This window comes from Gouania willdenowi, chromosome 14 (genome assembly GCF_900634775.1).
Source record: "Gouania willdenowi chromosome 14, fGouWil2.1, whole genome shotgun sequence".
NCBI lineage: Eukaryota > Metazoa > Chordata > Actinopteri > Blenniiformes > Gobiesocidae > Gouania > Gouania willdenowi.
The window spans coordinates 12367780-12387429 of NC_041057.1; the positions used below are offsets into that span (position 1 = coordinate 12367780).

Here is a 19650-nt window from a genome sequence, read left to right on the forward strand (position 1 = left end):
ACCAAATCATCTCTGTATCTGTTAAACCATGTGAGCTTGGAAGCAGCTAGCCACATAGTCACAGGTTTAAGGTTAATAGATATATACGATTGTTTTAAGTTTCTGATTCAGCCTGAATAATAGAGTTTTTCTTTTAAAAAGATGCAATCAAACTGCCTAGAGGCAATACAGTATGTCTCCTTGGGATTTTTGTTACACATTCTCACACACGTCATTCTCAGAAAACTCATGATGGAACAAAAACTGTATAGAAGAAGAAGAAGGGAAATCTGTAGGCTTGTGATGTAGAACATCGATGTATTTGTCTGCTCGATGCCAATATAAGGAGGCAAGGCTTTAGTAAAGCATTAATAATGACAAAATCTGCAGAAAGACATAGAAAAAAAAATATGAGGAAGATCTGTCAAACAACCAAAATTGGCGGTATAGCCCCCAATTTCCACTGGATGCGGCTCCGCTGCGCTATGTCTCCACCGCGACACCGGAGCTGATAGGTTTCCACTTTAGTCTGTGTGTTCATTTCCACTGGGTCCGCTCCAGTGCCCTCCGCCAGATAAACGCAGGGCTTCTATTTCTGGTGGACACCGGAGCACAACGCATCAATCAGCACAGAGCAAATGAAGCTAAAGAGGAAATTAAGCACATATTACGCAATAAAATATTGGGTTACTTTTCAAAATAAAACACTTCCGATTATATTTCAAGTAACTACATCACCAAAACGTCATAATGTGTAAAAACAAAATCACATTCACTATATTTCTTCCTCTCATACTGTAACTGCACTGTAAACTGCAGCAACTTTGATTTAGTTCATGTTTTACTGGTGCAGTTTTATCTCTTCTCTGTTGGCTGTTGCTATGACAACTCCAAAGAGTCCAACCTTCTTGTACTCCTTCGTTAGGAACACTGACCTGTTTATCTTTATTGTTGAATTTATAACACCTGCATTTAACTGCATTCTCGCGCAATTATATAAATATCGTGAGAACTGCTCTGTCACAGTCCAACCGGAGTGCACCGTGGCGCACTCAAAACGCAACCGGTGGGGATTACCGGACGGCGGACAGCGGGGCAAAACCGGATCGGTGCCGTGGCGCAGAGGAGACGTATACCGTTGAAACCCCGAGTAAGGCATAAAAATAGAAAAATGTGAAAATATTTATCTTTTTGGTAAGGCTATCAGGTAAGTCCCTTAAAACTGGTGCAATTATGACCAACATCCAAAAGTGGAGGAAAGGCAATAGTAAGCCATATGTTAGGGCGAAAACATGCCAAACACACACAAGAAAATTAAGATAAAGCTATAGTAAGGCATCAAAAACGACAAATATGCGTGTCATGAAAAAACGGATTAGTCATAAAAAAAAACACAAAAATGTGAATGTTTTTGCACAACTTTGATCATTACAATAAACTATAATTTATCATCCTTTGTGGTTTGGCCTTTTTTTAGTCAGACACTTAACATTTTCACTGAAATAATTCATAATTTTACCATGAAAACAATGTAGGGACAAATGATGACCAACTGAATACATTATTTCATTATTAGTTTTATCATAATCTTAACGATTTATATATTTAGTAATATAGAATAATAACCCAAACTCGCTTTTCACTACGATTGCATTGAACGAAATGCAGATACCACAATTACCAAATAAGACTAAGCCAAGAAAACCTTGAAAGATAATTACAGCCTTTTTATATTATTCAGTTCAACATCAACATGTACACAATGCTGTGACTTTTTAGGCAACATGAATATATTCACACTATAAAAATAACTAGTTCTGGAACCAGGGGCAATAAACAGATATATTTTTTTTAAAGCCACAGGGATGATAATACAGTGATGAGAGACAGTGAAAGGACCACAGAAGAAAAGCGACAGGACTGAGTGAGCTGTCAATCGAACTGATTGTAATGGAAGTCCAGCTCTCAGGTTAAAGGTCGCGCTTCACAGTGTTGAATGCAATTTCTAAAAACAATCTAGTTTCTATTCAGCACAGCTAAACAAAAGAAATCGGTTCTTAAAAATGACTAACAAAGGTAGGATGCTTCCTCGCTCTGTCTCGAGTTAACTGGAAGAATTGAAAACAATGCTATATTAAAAGATGATCCACAAAAACTGTAATGTATCATGCCTAAAAAAAAATGTCCTTTCCATTCCTTTACTTTGCAATTTTGCGGCCGACAGAATAAGAACAAATTTTCTTAAAAAACGGATGAGCACGCTTAGGAAGTCTTTAAAGGTTACACATGATCTTGTAAATCAGTAAGGAAAGGTGAAACATCACAGATTAACGGTTCAGGTGATATCTGCCAGAATGCCATATATCTTACATGCTACTGTAACTTGTAGGAATAATGGCCATTATAAGAAATAGCTCTCCGTTAGATGATATGTTTTGATTGTAGCCGGGCAAAGCCTATGAGTTATTACAGACAAATTAACGTTATTAGCCTACAAACCTCAACCAAAACATGAAAACATCATTCAATATATTTGGGTAGTTGGATTTAATAAATGATAAAAAGAAATGGACATTTACGTGGTTCTCCCCACATTTTTTCTCCTCCTCTTTGCTAGATATTGGCAGTTGTCTGATCAGTGACTCTTATCATTGTACCATGATCATTTACATGTTAAAGTCTTGTAAGAAATCTCCATTAATATCTGGGCAACCCAGATCCAATCTGGATGAAACGCGGACTAAATCTTTTTTATTTTTATTTTGCTCACCAGTGATGAGAGATGGGGATGTTTTGATTTTTTTTTAAACCAATCCAGAATCAGTATATTGATCGTTTTCTCATCCAAAATGTATTGGAATCTTGCATGGCGTCCTTGGTTAATCTTTGGTTGAAATTTTGGCAAAATCCTTAAAGTACTTTTGACGTAATCCTGTTAACAGACAATAATACACGCCAAAGAAAATATTAGCTCCTTTGCAGAAGTAATTAGAATGAAACAAATCAACATGCATCTTTATAAAAGCAGCTGATTAGCTGTCGTACTTGGTCAGCATAGGTGGAGCTCCCTATTGTAAAGGGCCCAGGAAATGAGCCAAAAGAACGGACCCTATGCTTCCTCTCTTTGCAAGAAGTACAAGTTTATTTTCTAAAGCCACACTGTCCATCTCCAAATGTTTCCACTTTTTCCTTTATCTTTAAATCCGCACTAAGGCTCTTGCTTGGCAAATACAGTATCTTGACTTGAGGTGGTTGCTGGCCATTTGACAAACATGTATCCTCCAATCCACTTGTGTCAGAAGATAAAAGTCTATGTACTCACATTTATGTCCTCAAGGTCCAAGAAGTTTAATATGATGCCGTTCCTTTTCCAGATGATTGGCGGCCGGAGTGTCCCCTGGATGGCACAGGTAAGGACAGCACTGAGGCCAACTGTTACTGTAGAGATGCTGATGAGCTGCTCCTCTGCTAGACTAAGCTGGACAACCTCTGTTGGAGTCATAGAAAAAAAGAGAGAAAAACGTGATCTAGTGTGTGAAGGAACACATTTTAAAACCGGGAGAAAAGACCAGCATGGAAAATTATTCAAATTATAGAACATTTTAAATTCTGAATGAGTGTGCTAATGTTGTGGAAGTGTAGCCAGGACTAATGCATTTCTAAGCATCCATCTCATTACTATTGGACCGGGAGGATAAACAGCTGCCTGGAAGCGAAGGATATTCACTATGAAAAAAGACCACATGTCACAGGACACACAGCTAGCCAAATATCATTCTACCCATTAAGGGAAATTTATGTTAATTGAAATGGCCATCCAATTCAATTCACCTTTATGCCTAATTAGGAATTATTCTATACCGGCTCTTTTTGCAGCAATAAATAACACCTGTCCTGAAGCTGTGCAGCATAACTATCATCACTACAGTAGGTAAAAGCTGCTGTTTTAGTCATGTAGATATATAAATATGATGAAAAACTACTTCAAACCAATTGAGTGGGGGGTGCCTATTTTACCTCAACATTAAAAACTGGGATTACCAAAAGGTCGCATCATATTTTATCCCGTCGTTTCTTTGAGTGTTGAATTCATTGCTTGATCTTTTCGATTGCTTTTACGATATAACCCATACCTCCATCTATTTCTCCTTTTATTTTCTTCCACTCAAAGGCTATAGATGGATTATACTTTTGTTTTTTTGTATGATTGCATGGGCTGATAGTGGGTGAATGCGAAGTGCAGGCACACCACAACTGACATGATGCACATCAATGTGTTTGACCTCACGTCATTGCAGCTCCAACACTTGGTTCAGTAAATATAGTGACACAGACACCTGATGGAAATCTAAATGGAGTCATTAAATGCAACACATGTCTCATTGAGGAAGGCACACGTGCACTCACACAAGCGGCAATTACACCATCAGTAGCATTGACTCACTGTGATACACTGAGATACAAACTTAATATGATGTTATCACAGAAAAAAACATTAATTAAATATATTCAGTATGTATGTTCTCTGGTTTCCTTCCACCATGCAAACGCATGTATGTCAGATGATTTGGAATCTCTAGATTGCCTGTAAGCATAAATATACTGTATGTGAGTGATGATCTGTCTGTTTGTCAAACCTAAACAGGAGCATGCTGGTCAGGAGATGAATAAATGAATCGTATGATAAAGGAAATAACAATTCTAAACAAAATAAGGTTCATTGAAACGTAATAACATTGCTAAAGCTAGAAAAAACTGACATAACAGAAAGAAAAGAAAGAAAACTGATGGTTTTTGTCCATTAACTACATTAGGAAACAATGTTGTACTGTAAATCGATACTCTGGTAATCAGTGAGGTATGAAATGTTTGCAGGGAACATCTGTGCTGTTAGACTCTGACAAACAATGTTGTCAAAGACCCCAGGATGACGGCTGTCTGTTTTATGATGGTCCCCAGGTTATATATATATATAATCTGTCAGACATCTTGGACCATGTTTCATCATGCCTTGAGTACAAAACCGTGCCGAAAAAAGACAATATTCATAGACTTGTTAATTTAGGTGGCAGGGCAGGATTTCAGTGTCTGAGGAGCACTGATCTATCATTGGCTTTGAGAGGCGGCTGCTTTAAATATGAACTGAATATAGTACACCGGTGTTACTCAACGCTTTATGTGTAACAAATGGACATCGGACAGAACTTTACGGTGGTCAAACACCTCACCGATGAATATCGATGGCAGGGGTGGGACGATACACTGAGTTCACGATACAATGCAATAGACGATAATGGGGTCACATTAACGATATGATACTATATTCTTGGGAAGGAAAAAAAATGTAGTTAGAAAAATAACCATGATATTTGACTTTACCTTACCGTACTTAGTCTGGGTATGACCTTTTCAACTCAATAGAAATAAATAAAAATAAATAAAAACAAACAAACAATCTGGTGTGTAGTAAATGTTCATGTGGAATTGTTGGTTTTTTTTTCGTAAGAATTTTCTTTGAGAAACGCTACGAGATGACCATTGTTGTATGTGCCGTTATATAAATGAAGTTGAATTGAATCTGTGGATTTTTTTTTTTAACAGACTCCCACTTTTCTGTATCTCCACATCTTTTGGTATTTTTTATCGCAATATCTTGATGCACAATGTGTCATTCGATTTTTTTAAGATACCATTTCAAAAGCAAATCTGATATCAACATCCAATGTTGAGTGTTGTAAATAGTTGTTCCGAGTCTTTTGGAGGGAAACACAACATACAAGAAACACTATGAGAAAAGCAACAGTTGTCGTAACATTTATCCTCTTTCATCTACAGCAATGTGTCGGCTTGTTAATCATTCTAACAATTCATATGACTGACAAAAAGGGAAAGTCAACTGGAATGTTATGAAAGTTATGAATATTTAAAGCACTGATATTAACAGTATTTAAATAATATGACACATTCTATAATAGGGACTGGTTTGCCACACTGACGGCAGTAGAAAGAGATGACCTTCAGCTCAGAGTGTTATGCTAGGCTGTAACTCTGCTGCATTCATACCAAACCAAACAGAAAATACTCCGCATTATCAAAATGTTTGGAGATTCCTGCACAACCTTGACAAGAGTTCACTTCAAACCTGCTGCTGAGGTATTAGTCCTCACTTTTCTGTGTATGACCCTACAGTTGGAAAATATCTACCTTTGAGAAAGATGGACCAGTTGTGAAATTAATTTTGACACCTTAAAATTAATCTTGAGCCATCCTGGATGTTATTAAAGTTCCAAAGCCCAGTCAAGATGGTGAAAAATGGCGTGGCTTTTAATCTAATATAAAAGGGTGTGTATAATATATACAAAATTGGATGATTGATGTCACTTTTCAGGGAAAATATATCTGCAGCAGATATTGGAGGTCATTTAAAAAATACGCTTTTAAATCTAAGTAAATCAGCCCGACCAAGAAGCACATTCGCTGAAGCATCTTTGAATGTTTACAGACACAAATCACTGTCAAACAGCATTTTCACTAAAATGAAGGACTTTTCCTTCTTTTCAGAATGTTTTGGTATTATGTATAAAATGGTCCACAAATTACGTCTATAATGGTCGTTAGTCGTCCAGGTCATGGGGGGCATTGAGAGACAGTCTCTCTAACATCTATAATCCTTTCATCTCTTCACTCCCCAAACAACAAACATAACAAACTACCTGAGAAACCTGATCCTAGGAATCCTAATGGGTTAGTCGATGCACATCCACAGTATAAATCTCAGCTCTTATGTTTTTTAGTAAACAAACTAAGCCTGTTTGTTGACTAAACTAAGCTTTGTCTGAATCTTACATTACATGAACTTTGTAATACATGAAGTATATTAGAAATCCAGATGATTCAAACCTACAGTATGTCCCTCCATTTAATCCTAGAACACAATCGATAAAATTAGTAACACCATCACTATCGCCGGGTGATTTTTACCTGATGTATTATACCCAACAAAAAGTAATGACAAGTCAAAGATATCAAAATATGACAAAGCATGACAAATTAGAGTTGTGTTCTATCCCATGCCTAACAAAATGAAGAAAAAATCTGGATACTGAAAAATTAGGAATATATGAACAAAACATTATAGAAAAAAAAAAATTAAACTGAAAACTTGGTCTTTGGTCGACCCATTTATGGGGAATTTGCGGCTTCCCTGGTGAAGGCATAGTATCCTTGACACACAAACCGCTGCAGGAGAGTGGAACAAAAAATGGCACTTTACGATTGGGTAAAAATGATCACCTGACTAAAATCACCATATGAATCTTTTTGAAAAAACACCATTTACGCACATTCACACTGCAAGCCTTAATGCACAATTCCGTTTTTTTGCTCAGATTCAATTTTTTGTTTGTCCGTTCACATTACCATTTTAAGTTACCTTTATCAGACTCCAGTGTGACCGGTTTGCAGCTCCAATCTGACCCGCATGCGCTTTATCGCGTTTGTCCTAAAGTTTTTGTGCAGTGAAGCCGGAGAATAAATGAACAGGTGGAGGGGGACGAAGAGAAAGCAAAAAGAGATCCAAATATTTATTTTTTTTGGCTTTTTGTGGTGCTGATTTTCTTTTAACCACAGACCATTTATGATATGAACCTTCAAGCTTTGACCAGAACCCAACAGAGCCAAACTGAAACCTACAGGTCCGACAGACATTAGGTATTTATATCCGTGCCCGACCCAAAACCGACGATTAAAACTTATTTTTTTCCTCATACAAATGACATATTTACGCTTGTTTTAGTGGTAAGCCTGCTTTTATTAACAACTGTTAATGTCAACATGAGATTAGACATTGGACATTGGATCTATTTACATAATCCACATATCAAATATAAGGGTAATCCATGTTCTTGTGCAGAAAAAGGATTGATTCAACAGTAGATGCTTCAAGCCTGTCTCAAAAAGCCTTTTCACACTCTGGAACTACACATGTGCGACCTGGGGTGGGGTCATAGGTCGAGAGGGCTATAAACCTAAACAAGCTTGTTCACTCTGTTGATATTTTCAACCTAACATTGTTTGTCATTTTATTCCAGAGATCTTTAGTTTTTCAATAATGTTTATATTAATAATATTACCCATATTCGGACTCAAGGAGGGACAAGTGCTTTCTGCTGAAGCCACTTTCGGCCCAATCCGAGCACTTTTGTGTAACCGACGAGAGCTTTTAACTTGTGATTATGTATTTTTTTCTGTATTTACCTTTATTATTGTTAGTGTCTTTTTTTGATTTGTGTAATTGTTTTAACAATTGTGTCTGAATTTTTGAAAAGCGCTTATAAATAAAATGTATCGTTATTATTAATGATGATTATTGATGGGACAAACGAGATTTGTGAGTGTGAAAAGGTCAATTTACGAGCTACACCATTCACTAACCAGGTCCTTGATTTTTTTTCATGAACCTATTAGTTTAATTACATTTACACATTTGAAGGGAGTGCACAAGATGGACACTAAACAGGCAGATAAGTGAAATTGCTATGATCAGCTGATTGGTTCACTGTTTAAAAAGCAGGAAAAATCTGAATTTTCAGCTCGTGTGCAGCATTAGCTTTAGCAGCTAACTCTGCAGTCCTGCCTTGGAGACGGATACATAAAGATCAGATCTGTATCTGATTCAGGACCACATATGATAGTGTCCCACTAATAGTGTTTGTGGGACACTAACACTATTGCCAGGTGAAAATCACCCAAACGTGTACCTGTAGGAAAAAGTGGTCTTTGAAGTAAGTAAATTTTTTATTTATAAAGCGCTTTTTGCAGATAAAAATCACAAAGTGCTCTACAGAACAGAGGAGAAATTAAAACGACAGCAGCAACATCATAAAAAGATAATAAAACAAGGTGAATTTACAACAACAGGAGCAGCATCATAAAAAGGATAATAAAAGTTAAAAAATCAATTTAACCAAAAGCTTTTCTGAAAAGCAAAGTCTTCAAATGTTGTTTAAAAGATTCCACACAGTCAAGCTGCCGGAGTTACTGGTGAAGGTCATTCCAGAGTCTGGGGGCCACAGCCTGGAACGCCAGGTCTCCCCAGGTTTTAAAATGAGTTTTATGGATCTTTAGGACACCCTGGTCTGAAGACCGAAGGGTGCGCCCTGAAGTGTAGGGGCACATCAAGTCAGTGTTATACTGAGGGACCTGACCATGCAATGCACTGAAGATCAGGACTAAAATTTTAAACTGTATGTGAAATTTGACCAGAAGCAAATGAAGACTGGATAGAATGTGGGATGTCCTTGGTGCACCAGTCAAAAGTCTGGCAGCAGCATTCTGTATGATCTGAAGTCTGTTCAGAGTCGACTTGTTGAAACATGTGAAAACAGAATTACAATAATCAATGCGAGACGATATAAACACGTGGATGATCATTTCGAGATCTGATTTTGACAAGAAATTCCTCACTTTAGAGATATTTCTCAGGTGAGGGAGTTCTTGATCAGGGGGATCTTTTTATCAGGAGCGATGATCAGAGGTTCTGTTTTGGTGGAATTTATCTGAAATTCTGAGTAATTGAAGGAGCAATATAACTGAATGTCATCTGCATAGAAATTACAAGATACATTTTCAAAACCACGGATCAACTGACAAAAAGTAAGGACATCCACACCTTCTAACACAGGGGTCACCAACACGGTGCTTGCGGGGCTAAGGTAGTCTGCATGGACCATGTGAGGGGCCCTCAAGAGCTCTACTTTACTATTTTCCAGGACTCAAACTCCCAAATATAAATATACATATGACAGATGTAGTTACTACTCAGTAAAGTTAAATACTGCAGATATAGTTTTAGTATACAATCTGAATTCTATCAAATGTAATGGAAATGAAATAATTGCATAAATTAGGTGAAATAAAGAGTTTCATGAGGAAACCTCAACATTTCTTACCTTTTTAAGTTACTGCTAGTCTTCCTTATTATCTGAGCCTCTAATTGAAGTGAAACCATCAACATTTGGTATTTTAGAAGTGCTTTTCAAACTGTTAGCCCTTTGGACTATTCAGTACCTATGAAGTAGCTCAGTTTCAGAAAGGTTGGTGACCCCTGATCTAAAACATCAGAGAAGATGCTGAAGCTACCCCAGAACCCAAGACACTCTGACAAACACAACTTTATGAAAATAATGTAAATACATTTGCTCAGGTGAAAATCACCCGCCGATAGTGTTCTAGGCTTAAAGCTAGGGTCGGCAGTTTTCTTTAGATACACTTTTTAATTTTTTGGTTGAAATTGTCTTTATGTCTTGACAGAAATTAAGATCTTGTGTTCTGAAAAAGGAACGAAGATTTATTAAAAATCATGCTAGCTTTTGAAAATCACCCAAGCTACGTAATTCATATAAATTGCTGTACCAAGCAAAGCCAAATCATTTTATATTGTCAATATTTAAACTTTCCACTGCTGTGCTAACATTTCCAGTAGGGTGACACCAGTCATGCGGATCGCTTTCCCATTTAGACAAATCAAACAGCCTCCCATGTACTGTTCAGACCTCTGATGACCCAGACTAAGTGCATGTCCACAGGCACAGCTCCTCTGCCCAAAGCCAGCTGTAGTAAGGTTGTCAGACATTAGCTCGTTAATGATTCCTACGGTGTCCCCAAACCGCCTCCCAAAATAGCCCCAATGTGAGAGTATGTAATTGACTCTCTGTGGAATTCAGGAGCTGCACTGATCGATCAGCTGCACTGAATGTTCTACCATCGAGCAAAGAGGGTCACCACAGAGGTTTCCTATATTCAGCTCTGCAAATAGGTCCATTGTATCAATGATAGTAGAAGAAGAAGAAGAATTTAAATGTTAAAACATATTCAACAGCCATAGGGAACATAAAAATGTAATCTGAAATGCAAAAAACGTAGGTATTTAGAAATAAATGGCAAAAAGCTGAGCTAAAGTATTGTGTGAGCCAGGCAGACAGCTACATTTACACAGCACGTAGAACATCTCGCAAGGAATAACAAATGAGGGGAACTCAAGACTGTAGCGCAGAATCGTCCCTTTCCACTTGTATGAGACCGGCCCCTCGTGAGCTGAAGTGAGACATCAAGCCACAGAGTGTGGAAGCATTTTTTTTTTTTTTTTGGGAGAGAGACAGATAAGCTACGGAATGTAGAGCAAAGGAAGAAACAAGTAAGGTGGGGAAAGAATCCGAGAGCAAAGGAATAGCGAAGATCAGTTAGAAATAGAGAAACGAATGAAGACAATAAAATACATGGAATCATATGATTCAGGTAATGACACCAGAAAGTTTGCTAAAAAGAGGCTATCATTCATAAAAAAACACGATAAACAGCAGGTGAGTAAATGAATATTCACTCTTAAGTTATCTATCATACAAGATAAATAATTATACATATAGAGATATAAACATGCTCAATGTGCCTTCAAATAAGGATGAACAAATGCCAAAATTCAGCTCATAAATTGTTCAAGATCAATCAATCAATCAATCTTTTATTTGTATAGCGCCAAATCATAACCAATGGTATCTCAAGGCACTTTACAGTAGAGCAGTCTTAAGGACGGACTCTTCATTTTATGGATACACACATATGCATATATACGTATATACACATACATATGTATCCCACACCCAACATGAATTCATCATGGCGGCAAGGAAAACCTTCTGTTAAGCAGCAGGAACCTTGTGTGGATCCCATTCCTATGATGAACAGCCATCCACGTTATGCTGTAAGAAACCTAATTCTCTAACTGGCAAAAAGTTATAACAAAATAACTTACTTTGATTTAGACATTTTCATTTTCCAAAGACCAGAAACAAGAATGAATTTAACAGATTTTGAAGCTGTGTGTGGGTGGGTGGGGTTAATCGCTTCTTAATTCATGCGCACCAGTCCAACGAACATGTACCCTACGGCCTGCATGTCTGATCTACATCACCATTGACTTAGAATAGGTACACAGACACAATGCACATGTTAACATGTTAACATGTTTGCAGACGCTGTACACCTACGACACACCTGGATGTGCACCTAACAAACTTAAATATATCAGTCACACCTAACTACATAAACTAGGTAAGTTTAGTGAAAGTTAGGCAGGCAGGTACACGTGGGATGGACTGGTGAAACTTGAGTGTGTTTCTGATGCCATCTCGGCTAAGACTAGAGTATGTAAAATGCAATGAGAAACACACAGCAGAAGATCAAATCTAGATCTCTGGTTGAGGAAGCACAGCTGTTGCCTGAGGTCATGGTCACCTGAGCTGAACGTGCATGGCTGTATAAATGTCTCTCACTGCATAATAAATCTGAGATATGTGTTTTGGGATTTTGGTTTTGCTCTTCAGTGAAATGGGTCTTGTTGCTATACTCACAAAAGCTCCTCCCATTTTGTTGTCGTCAGCCTCGACCTAAAGCTGCTAAACCAAATGAATCATGTTTTTTAAACGGTGCTTGTATTTCATCCACTACTGTTGCCAGTGTGTCCTGAAAAACACTGGTGAAGGGATTTGTGGTGTTTTCACGACTTGAAAGTTTTTTGACAAAACAATGGCGGAGGTTGATATTTTGGCTTTTCACGGACATACTCGAAAACTTCTGAAATCGGAATGACCGCATGACTGGGAGCGCAAACTAAGTAAGACAAAATTGACGTCAAGCGAATCACCGTCTTGTCTAGCGAAGAAACAAAATATCACGGTAACTATAAGAAATAGAAACAATTTGTGAAGAAAGTTTTGCGCTTTGCCGCAGTCTTTGCATTTTTCTACAAAACTTGAAATCCCACAATGCAAATGTGCGAAGATTTTCCAAAGTTCCAGTCAAATGGCTATTTGACAACACACCCAATGACATGAGTGGAGTCAATAACAATCTTTTGAGCTACACTTTCTACCTTTAACATTTGTTTGTGAGTAAATCTCTATTAAAGGATTTATGAGATCAACTTTTGGGTGACATACAGGTAAAGGTATGTGGTGAAGAAGCTTTAAGGCACTTTTTTAATTTTTTTTTTTTTTTTTACTGCATTTCTTATTTTAATGAGTCATGAATGGAATTGTACTCACGTGTTTGAAGCTTTAGAGAAGAACTCATTATCAGAGCTGATTTAAAATGCAGCAGCACATAGTAAGGCTTTTCCTACATGTGCTTATTAAGACACAACTGAACTCACACTTTACTCAAGCAGCCAGATAGATTTTCTCATTGATTGTTGCTATGCAACCAGAAAAAAAATATAACAACTGGCAAACACAGCAGCCAATAAAGCAGAACAGTTTTCCAATACTCAATGATTTTAAACATTGTCCAGAATAGTCTACTACAGGAAAGCTATTATAAAGATAATTACTGTCCCTTTAAGTCATGACTTGAAAAATGTACGACACGATTGGCTTTGTGAAGTATACTATACATAAGGAGGCAAGATTCCTAGTGGAAGGTTAAAGTGAGCACAAAGGATCTCTGTCACTGTGCAATGTGTGAGCGACGCTGTTTGCAGGTATATCAGTAAATATATCGACCATGCTTTATAAGCACACATGCTGAATTGTTGTCATACTCCATATCATGCTGTGCACACAGGGTTGATCAATATCTGTGCTCACTAAGCTCATTAATTCTGTGCACACACTTGTATCTCTTTCACATACTCCACTGCTCGTTTATGGCCACTCATGCACCAACACTATTGTTTTCCTGTGTGTTAATAATGGTCACTCATATCCACCTCTTTCGCTCTCAGCCATACACAAGCAGAGAATCCAGGCTTTCTTTTTACAGGAAGGGGAGGGGAGGGGGAGCAGGGATGAGCAATCAGTGTCCAGCTCATTAATCATAGTGGATGCAGACCCTTAATCTCCTCTACAGGTAGAGAGAAATCCTCGCCTGCCAGTCTGCCTAGCTTCTATAGCTTCCTCTTCCTATCTATCTCTGTCTGCATCCTTCTTTCATCCGCTGTCTCATTTTGTCTTTGATGCTGTGTTTGCATCTTTGGCTATTTCCCCCCCTGTCTTTGTCCTATGCAGTGCCTCTCATCATTTTCATATCTACATTACCTGCATGCCATTCAAGCATTCCATCAGCTTTGTTTTTGTCTGTGGTTAGATTCACCCCATTTTTTTTTTCTCTCATTTAATGGAAACTTTCTTACGTAGTGACCTCTCCCTTCTGTGAAATGATCTGATACTTTATTAATCTGTATAAAGCAAGCATGGTTAGTTTCAGAAAGACAGATTTAAACATGAAAAAAGAGTAGTTGGTGGTGAACTCTTCTGATTTAAGTGTTATAGAATAGTTTTGAGTCATATCAATAACGCAAAAGAGAAGCTGATTCAGAGATCTGACTTTCTACCCATGCATGGTAGTCTTTAATTTAAAAATAAAACAAAAAACTTACTGAAAAGCTAAGGGTGAGGTCATAGTCTATCTAATAATAAATACATTTTAATTTCAAATGTGCAACTGGTGGTTTGGCCTCACTTTTAGGTCCCTAAGATAACTTAGAAAATACCAGAAAATGCAGGCGATGACATGCAAGCAGATGACTGGAAAAAAAACAGGGTAGAAACGAGAAAACAGAGAAAGAAGAGAGGTATGAGGTTTCAAAAGACTGATTATAAGATGAGCAACCAGTGTAAATATATTTGTGGGGTCAATAACTGGTGTTAGTGCACCTAAAAAATAAAAAATAAATACTAGAACTGTTATCATGTTAGTGTTTTTTTTTCATTTATAATATCTAGCAATGGGATGAGCTCTAATTAATCCTGATAACCGACAGAAAACAATAATAAAATGAAAAATATATTTAAAAAGTCATTTAACACATTAAAGCAAGACTGTCATGCTAATCTGAAAACGTGTTGGCTACTGTTTGAGCTACTATTGATGTTGATAATTATTGAGTTGATTAGATAATACTTTGTTAATCCCACAATAAAAAATGCACTCGTTCTAGCAGAGAAAAATAAAGAGGAAAAACAAGGAAAAACATTTTAACAATATACAATAAAAAACTATGAATGAAGTACAAGATATGTATGAGTCCAAGTAATATTTACCAGAGACATATTTAACATGTAAGATGCATAGACGTAGGCAAATATAACACCATTCTGCTTTCGTTAATGTCAATATCTCTGTATCTGCAACAATTAGTTGCATCATGTTTGTCTAAAAGTGTGAGTCAGCCTCCACAACTTTATTTATTCAATTAAATGAACAATTTTCTGTTTCATCTGATCAAGATCATTAATTAAAAATGAACTGTTACAGCAACCATGCATTAGTTTTTTTTATTTATTTTGCTGAAAATCCTTTTGCTTAAAACAGCTTTTAAGCTAAAGTTTCATGCCCACGCGTTTAAACTCATTACCTATTACTTACAGCATCACTTCAGAGGCTGCAACACTGTGAACCTCTGGCGTTATCACATTTTACTGTGTGAACTGAGAACAGCTTGTCTATGGCCTGCCAGGAAAAAGTCAGTTACTGGGGGAAAAAAAAAATATCTTTTTGGCATATTTTAGTAGGTGAAAGGTCAGTGTGTGTTGCCTTTTAACTGATCAAAAGAACAGACAGATATACAACTCTTCGTGAGAGCCATATAGAATGTTATACAGCCTCCTCTGAGCTAATAAATATTATTATACAGATATGCTATGATCCCAGCAAAACTAAAATGTCTTATAAAAATGAACCTTTGCAGTCGAGAATGACCCTTCAATGTTTTAAAAGTTTGACATAAGGCTCAGGAAAAAGAGTAAATGCTGTAGTTTGATAAAACTAGTGACATTTTAAGCTTGCAGGCCAAAAAAGGCCTTCAGGTCTGAAAAGCTTATTGGAAATATGCTGACATGGTGCAGCTAATCTCCCGAACTTCATATGGCCAGATGAGACCCAATTCATTAAAGCCATGTTTTAATCTGATAGCAGCGTAAGATCTCTGACAATACAGATTGAAAAAAGCTAGCAAAGTTGTCTCTCTGGTTTTAAAGCCCCTTCAGCGTTGTGGAGGAGGAGGCATCGAGAGATTAGTGGCCTGCAACAGAACTCTGCACTGCGGGAGCTGCAAACTGACCTGACCTGGGGCTCTACCTCACACACTGAATGCTCAATGAGATGCACACATTTGTGTTCATGTTCATACACCAGCAGCACAAAACAGACGCCTTATAACATTCCAGGCTTGTCTACACTACATGTACATTTTCTGATGTGCATAACATGTGCACAACATTTGCATATGTTAAGCAATGCTAGGCTGAGTTGAACTGTGGGGCTATAGATTTTTTCTGCAGAGCTACCATCCAAAGGTTATTGGGTCAATACACTCTCTAGTTTACACTGCTAAAGCAGTAATCCACAATGTTAAATTACATTTGTGACATTTAAATGTTTTTGTGTTTGTTTGTATGGCTATCTATCTATCTATCTATCTATCTATCTATCTATCTATCATCTAAGAGGCTACTTCACTTCTGAGACTGACTAGTCGTCCACAGTATAAATCTCAGACTTCAAACTAGTCTGTTTCAGAAGTGAAGAAGCTTCTCAGATGAGAAGTGAAAACACCTTCGAGCAAAACTTCAAGTCAAGTTGCCTCTACTAAGCAAACAGAATTTCTGTAGAACACTAGATTATTTTCAGATATATCGGCAGGGAAAGAAAAGCATTACTTGCCCATCTGTCAACATTAAATACCTAATTATCTGTTTATCTATCTGTCTGTCTGTCTATTTATTTTTTGCACATAATCTCAATAAAGGAAAAGCAGAATCGAAGGAGGTTTTGAACTTTTTTCAGTAAATTTTTAAATGTTTTCCAATAGTTAAGGTATCAGAAACAGCCCAATCTTGTAATAATAAATACATTTAGCTGTTGGTCTAAAGAAAACGACGACAAAGAGGAAAAACTACTGCTATTTTGCAGTGAAAATGAACAGAGATGCTTCACAAATGGCCTCAGATGAACCAGCCGCACACTCAACACAACTTATGCTCGTAGAGATAGCGTCACACATTCTAAGTTGACATACAGAGCACGCATTTCCGATTTAGTCCTCATCGATCTGTTTGAAAAAGTAACCCTAAAACATTTGTCCGTTTCAGCAGTACTTTAACAGAAATGATACAAACCCCCTGTGTTGCACAGACAGGTCATCTTCACACACTGTGGACTTGAACCTGTTTTTATTTGGTTTAAAATTATTGATCCAAACAAAGTTTTTGCTGAGCCCACATGCTCTCTGTTAAGGGATGCCATGTATCACATCCATACAGCTTTACATGCTCACACTCGGGAATTGACCTAAAGCTATCCTTTTTAGTGGAGGAGCTGCACTGCATCAGTTGGTTTTCCAATGTCACATCTCCTCCCTCAGACACACTCATCACTTTCACACATTACAGTGTGACCCCCCACAGCACTGTGTGCAGGAAAAACTGAAAACTCTATCACAACTGAACTTAAGTTGGTGGATGAGTCTACGGCAAATATGTCTTTGCCAGGGATTCTTGTGAGTTTTGCTTAATTTATTTCTGAAATAGAGGAAGAATTCTGATTGATGTGACATTCTTTGACAGCTGTAGTCCAGCAGCCTGATGACTAGCTCTTAAAGGTTATCTGTTGTGAATTTTAATTGCAAACTCTTCCAATAGATTATCTATTTTACTAAAGGTTAAGTAGAGTTATTTTCTTTTAAAGTCCTTGTGAGTCTGTGAGAGACGGTGGCTGCCATTGTGCTTAAGTCGTAGACCAGAGCTGTGTTTGAAATGGCATACTCCGTACTACACACTACAAAATCAATGAGTATATACTGCCTACTATATACTATAAGTATGATTAGTATGATTAGGATAATGACCGTTCCCACTGAAGTATACTTCCTAGTTCCCCAAGATGTATTTCAAACCTACAACAACAAAAACCTGAAGCTTGCTGAGGCTAAATATCTACATTGATTTTCTACCTTTGAAAGTTCTGAAAGCATTTTAAGCAAGAAAGTGACCAAGTAGAATATCAACATGTGCTCATTTGATCCATAAAACTCACGGAAACACATTTCGGACGTTTTCGGAGACCCGCCATTGTGTTACTGACCAAACTTCCTGTTAACTTCAAAACAAGAGCCCTATTTACAAAAGACAAATAGATGCTTTTGTTTTGGAAAGGGGATGGTTTGATTTTTAGCTTGAAGCTGGTGTCATGTACTGAGTTCACATCGTACTGATATTGTATAATGAATTTTTGTTTATTTTTGTTTTCAAAGTGAACGGACACATGTTTTCTTTGTTTATTAGATTATGTTAGGGTTAAGGTTATAATCTCAGTACAGAGGTACCCTTGTGACACCAATCCCAGGACGATTTTATGTTCCGCTCGCAATGCATCTTGGGTGGTTGAGTATGAGTAGTGTGCCAACCGTGTCAACTTAAAAAATGTCCTGATATAGTATGCATCTGCTTATTTATCTCATACTCAATATTTCCATACTGTTCCATGTGAACGCACTACATACTCATTTTGTCATCAGACTTAGTATAAGTAGCACGTTAGTATACGATTTCGAACACAGCCTCCGTTGGCTGAAGTCAGAGTAAAACCGTTGAATATACACAAACCCTGAGGATAGAAGGACCCCCACCTCATAGTTCACTGTTGTGACTCTTCGAATGCTTCATTGGTTGGTAGAACATTTACAATTTTAAAATGATTTAATTTAGTTTAATTATTTTCTGCTTTGTTAGGGTTTGGTTACATGAGGTAGCGTATTGTTGTACTTTCTGTGAAAACGTGAAATTATAGCATTGGTTTGACATGGTTGACTCCCATCTGTGACCTGTGCCCACCCACACCCACAGGAGTCACACATCTTTTCAGCCTTAGACAGTAGGTACCATTTAAATAACATATTACAGGAGAATTACAGCAAAGATTTACATGTTTGTGTTCTTATGTATGTATTTAGATGTTTTCAGAAGAAGCAGCCTTATTGGTGAGTAAAAACACATTATTTAGATGATTCAGATTTTTGTCATTCTGCTGAATTTTATTTTTATTTTTTAACTTTTTTCCTTCAAACTTGGTAAACTACGAGCAAACAAAAAATGGCACCATAATCAATATCTGTTAAACTAATGCTCAGAATTGACTAAAGCTGCTGATGAGATGAAGAAGTTGATTAATTGCTCAATTTTTTACTCCACAATTTATTCTCTCTCTCCTCTCAGTAATTAAATATGCGAGAGTTAACTTCGTCTACACTTTACTGCATAATTATCATGGATCCTCCAAGCATGACATAAGTTTTGGAAACAACAATAATTGTTTGAGGCTGAGTTGCTGTGCGCTCTATGATTACAGTCAATGTGGGCAGTGCAGAGGCTGCAGGGTGGAAAGGACTGCTCACAGTGACTGTGCAGCTGAGAGTTCCATCCACCAACTTTGCTGTTCCATAAGATTATGACCTCGAGTGACCCATGTGGTTTGTGTTGATAATATGGTAATTTTTGCACTCACCGGCTGTCACATTAGTGATGCTGGTGTGCAGAGGCATATGCAGTTAAAGTGTGAAAATATACAGTAGATGCTCACACAATGCAAATTAGCATGGCTATCAGATAAAAAAGGCCAATG

General features: G+C 37.3%; 1 protein-coding gene across 1 annotated transcript in view; it reads right to left on the bottom strand.

Moving 5' to 3' along the window:
- The window catches only part of fstl4 (follistatin-like 4), a 181089-nt gene that overhangs the window by 28444 nt on the left and 132995 nt on the right, over positions 1-19650 (bottom strand). Inside the window, exon 7 of the mRNA XM_028466914.1 lies at positions 3302-3468. Within this exon, the coding sequence (XP_028322715.1) occupies positions 3302-3468 (167 nt within the window). The remainder of the gene's footprint in view (positions 1-3301; positions 3469-19650) is intronic.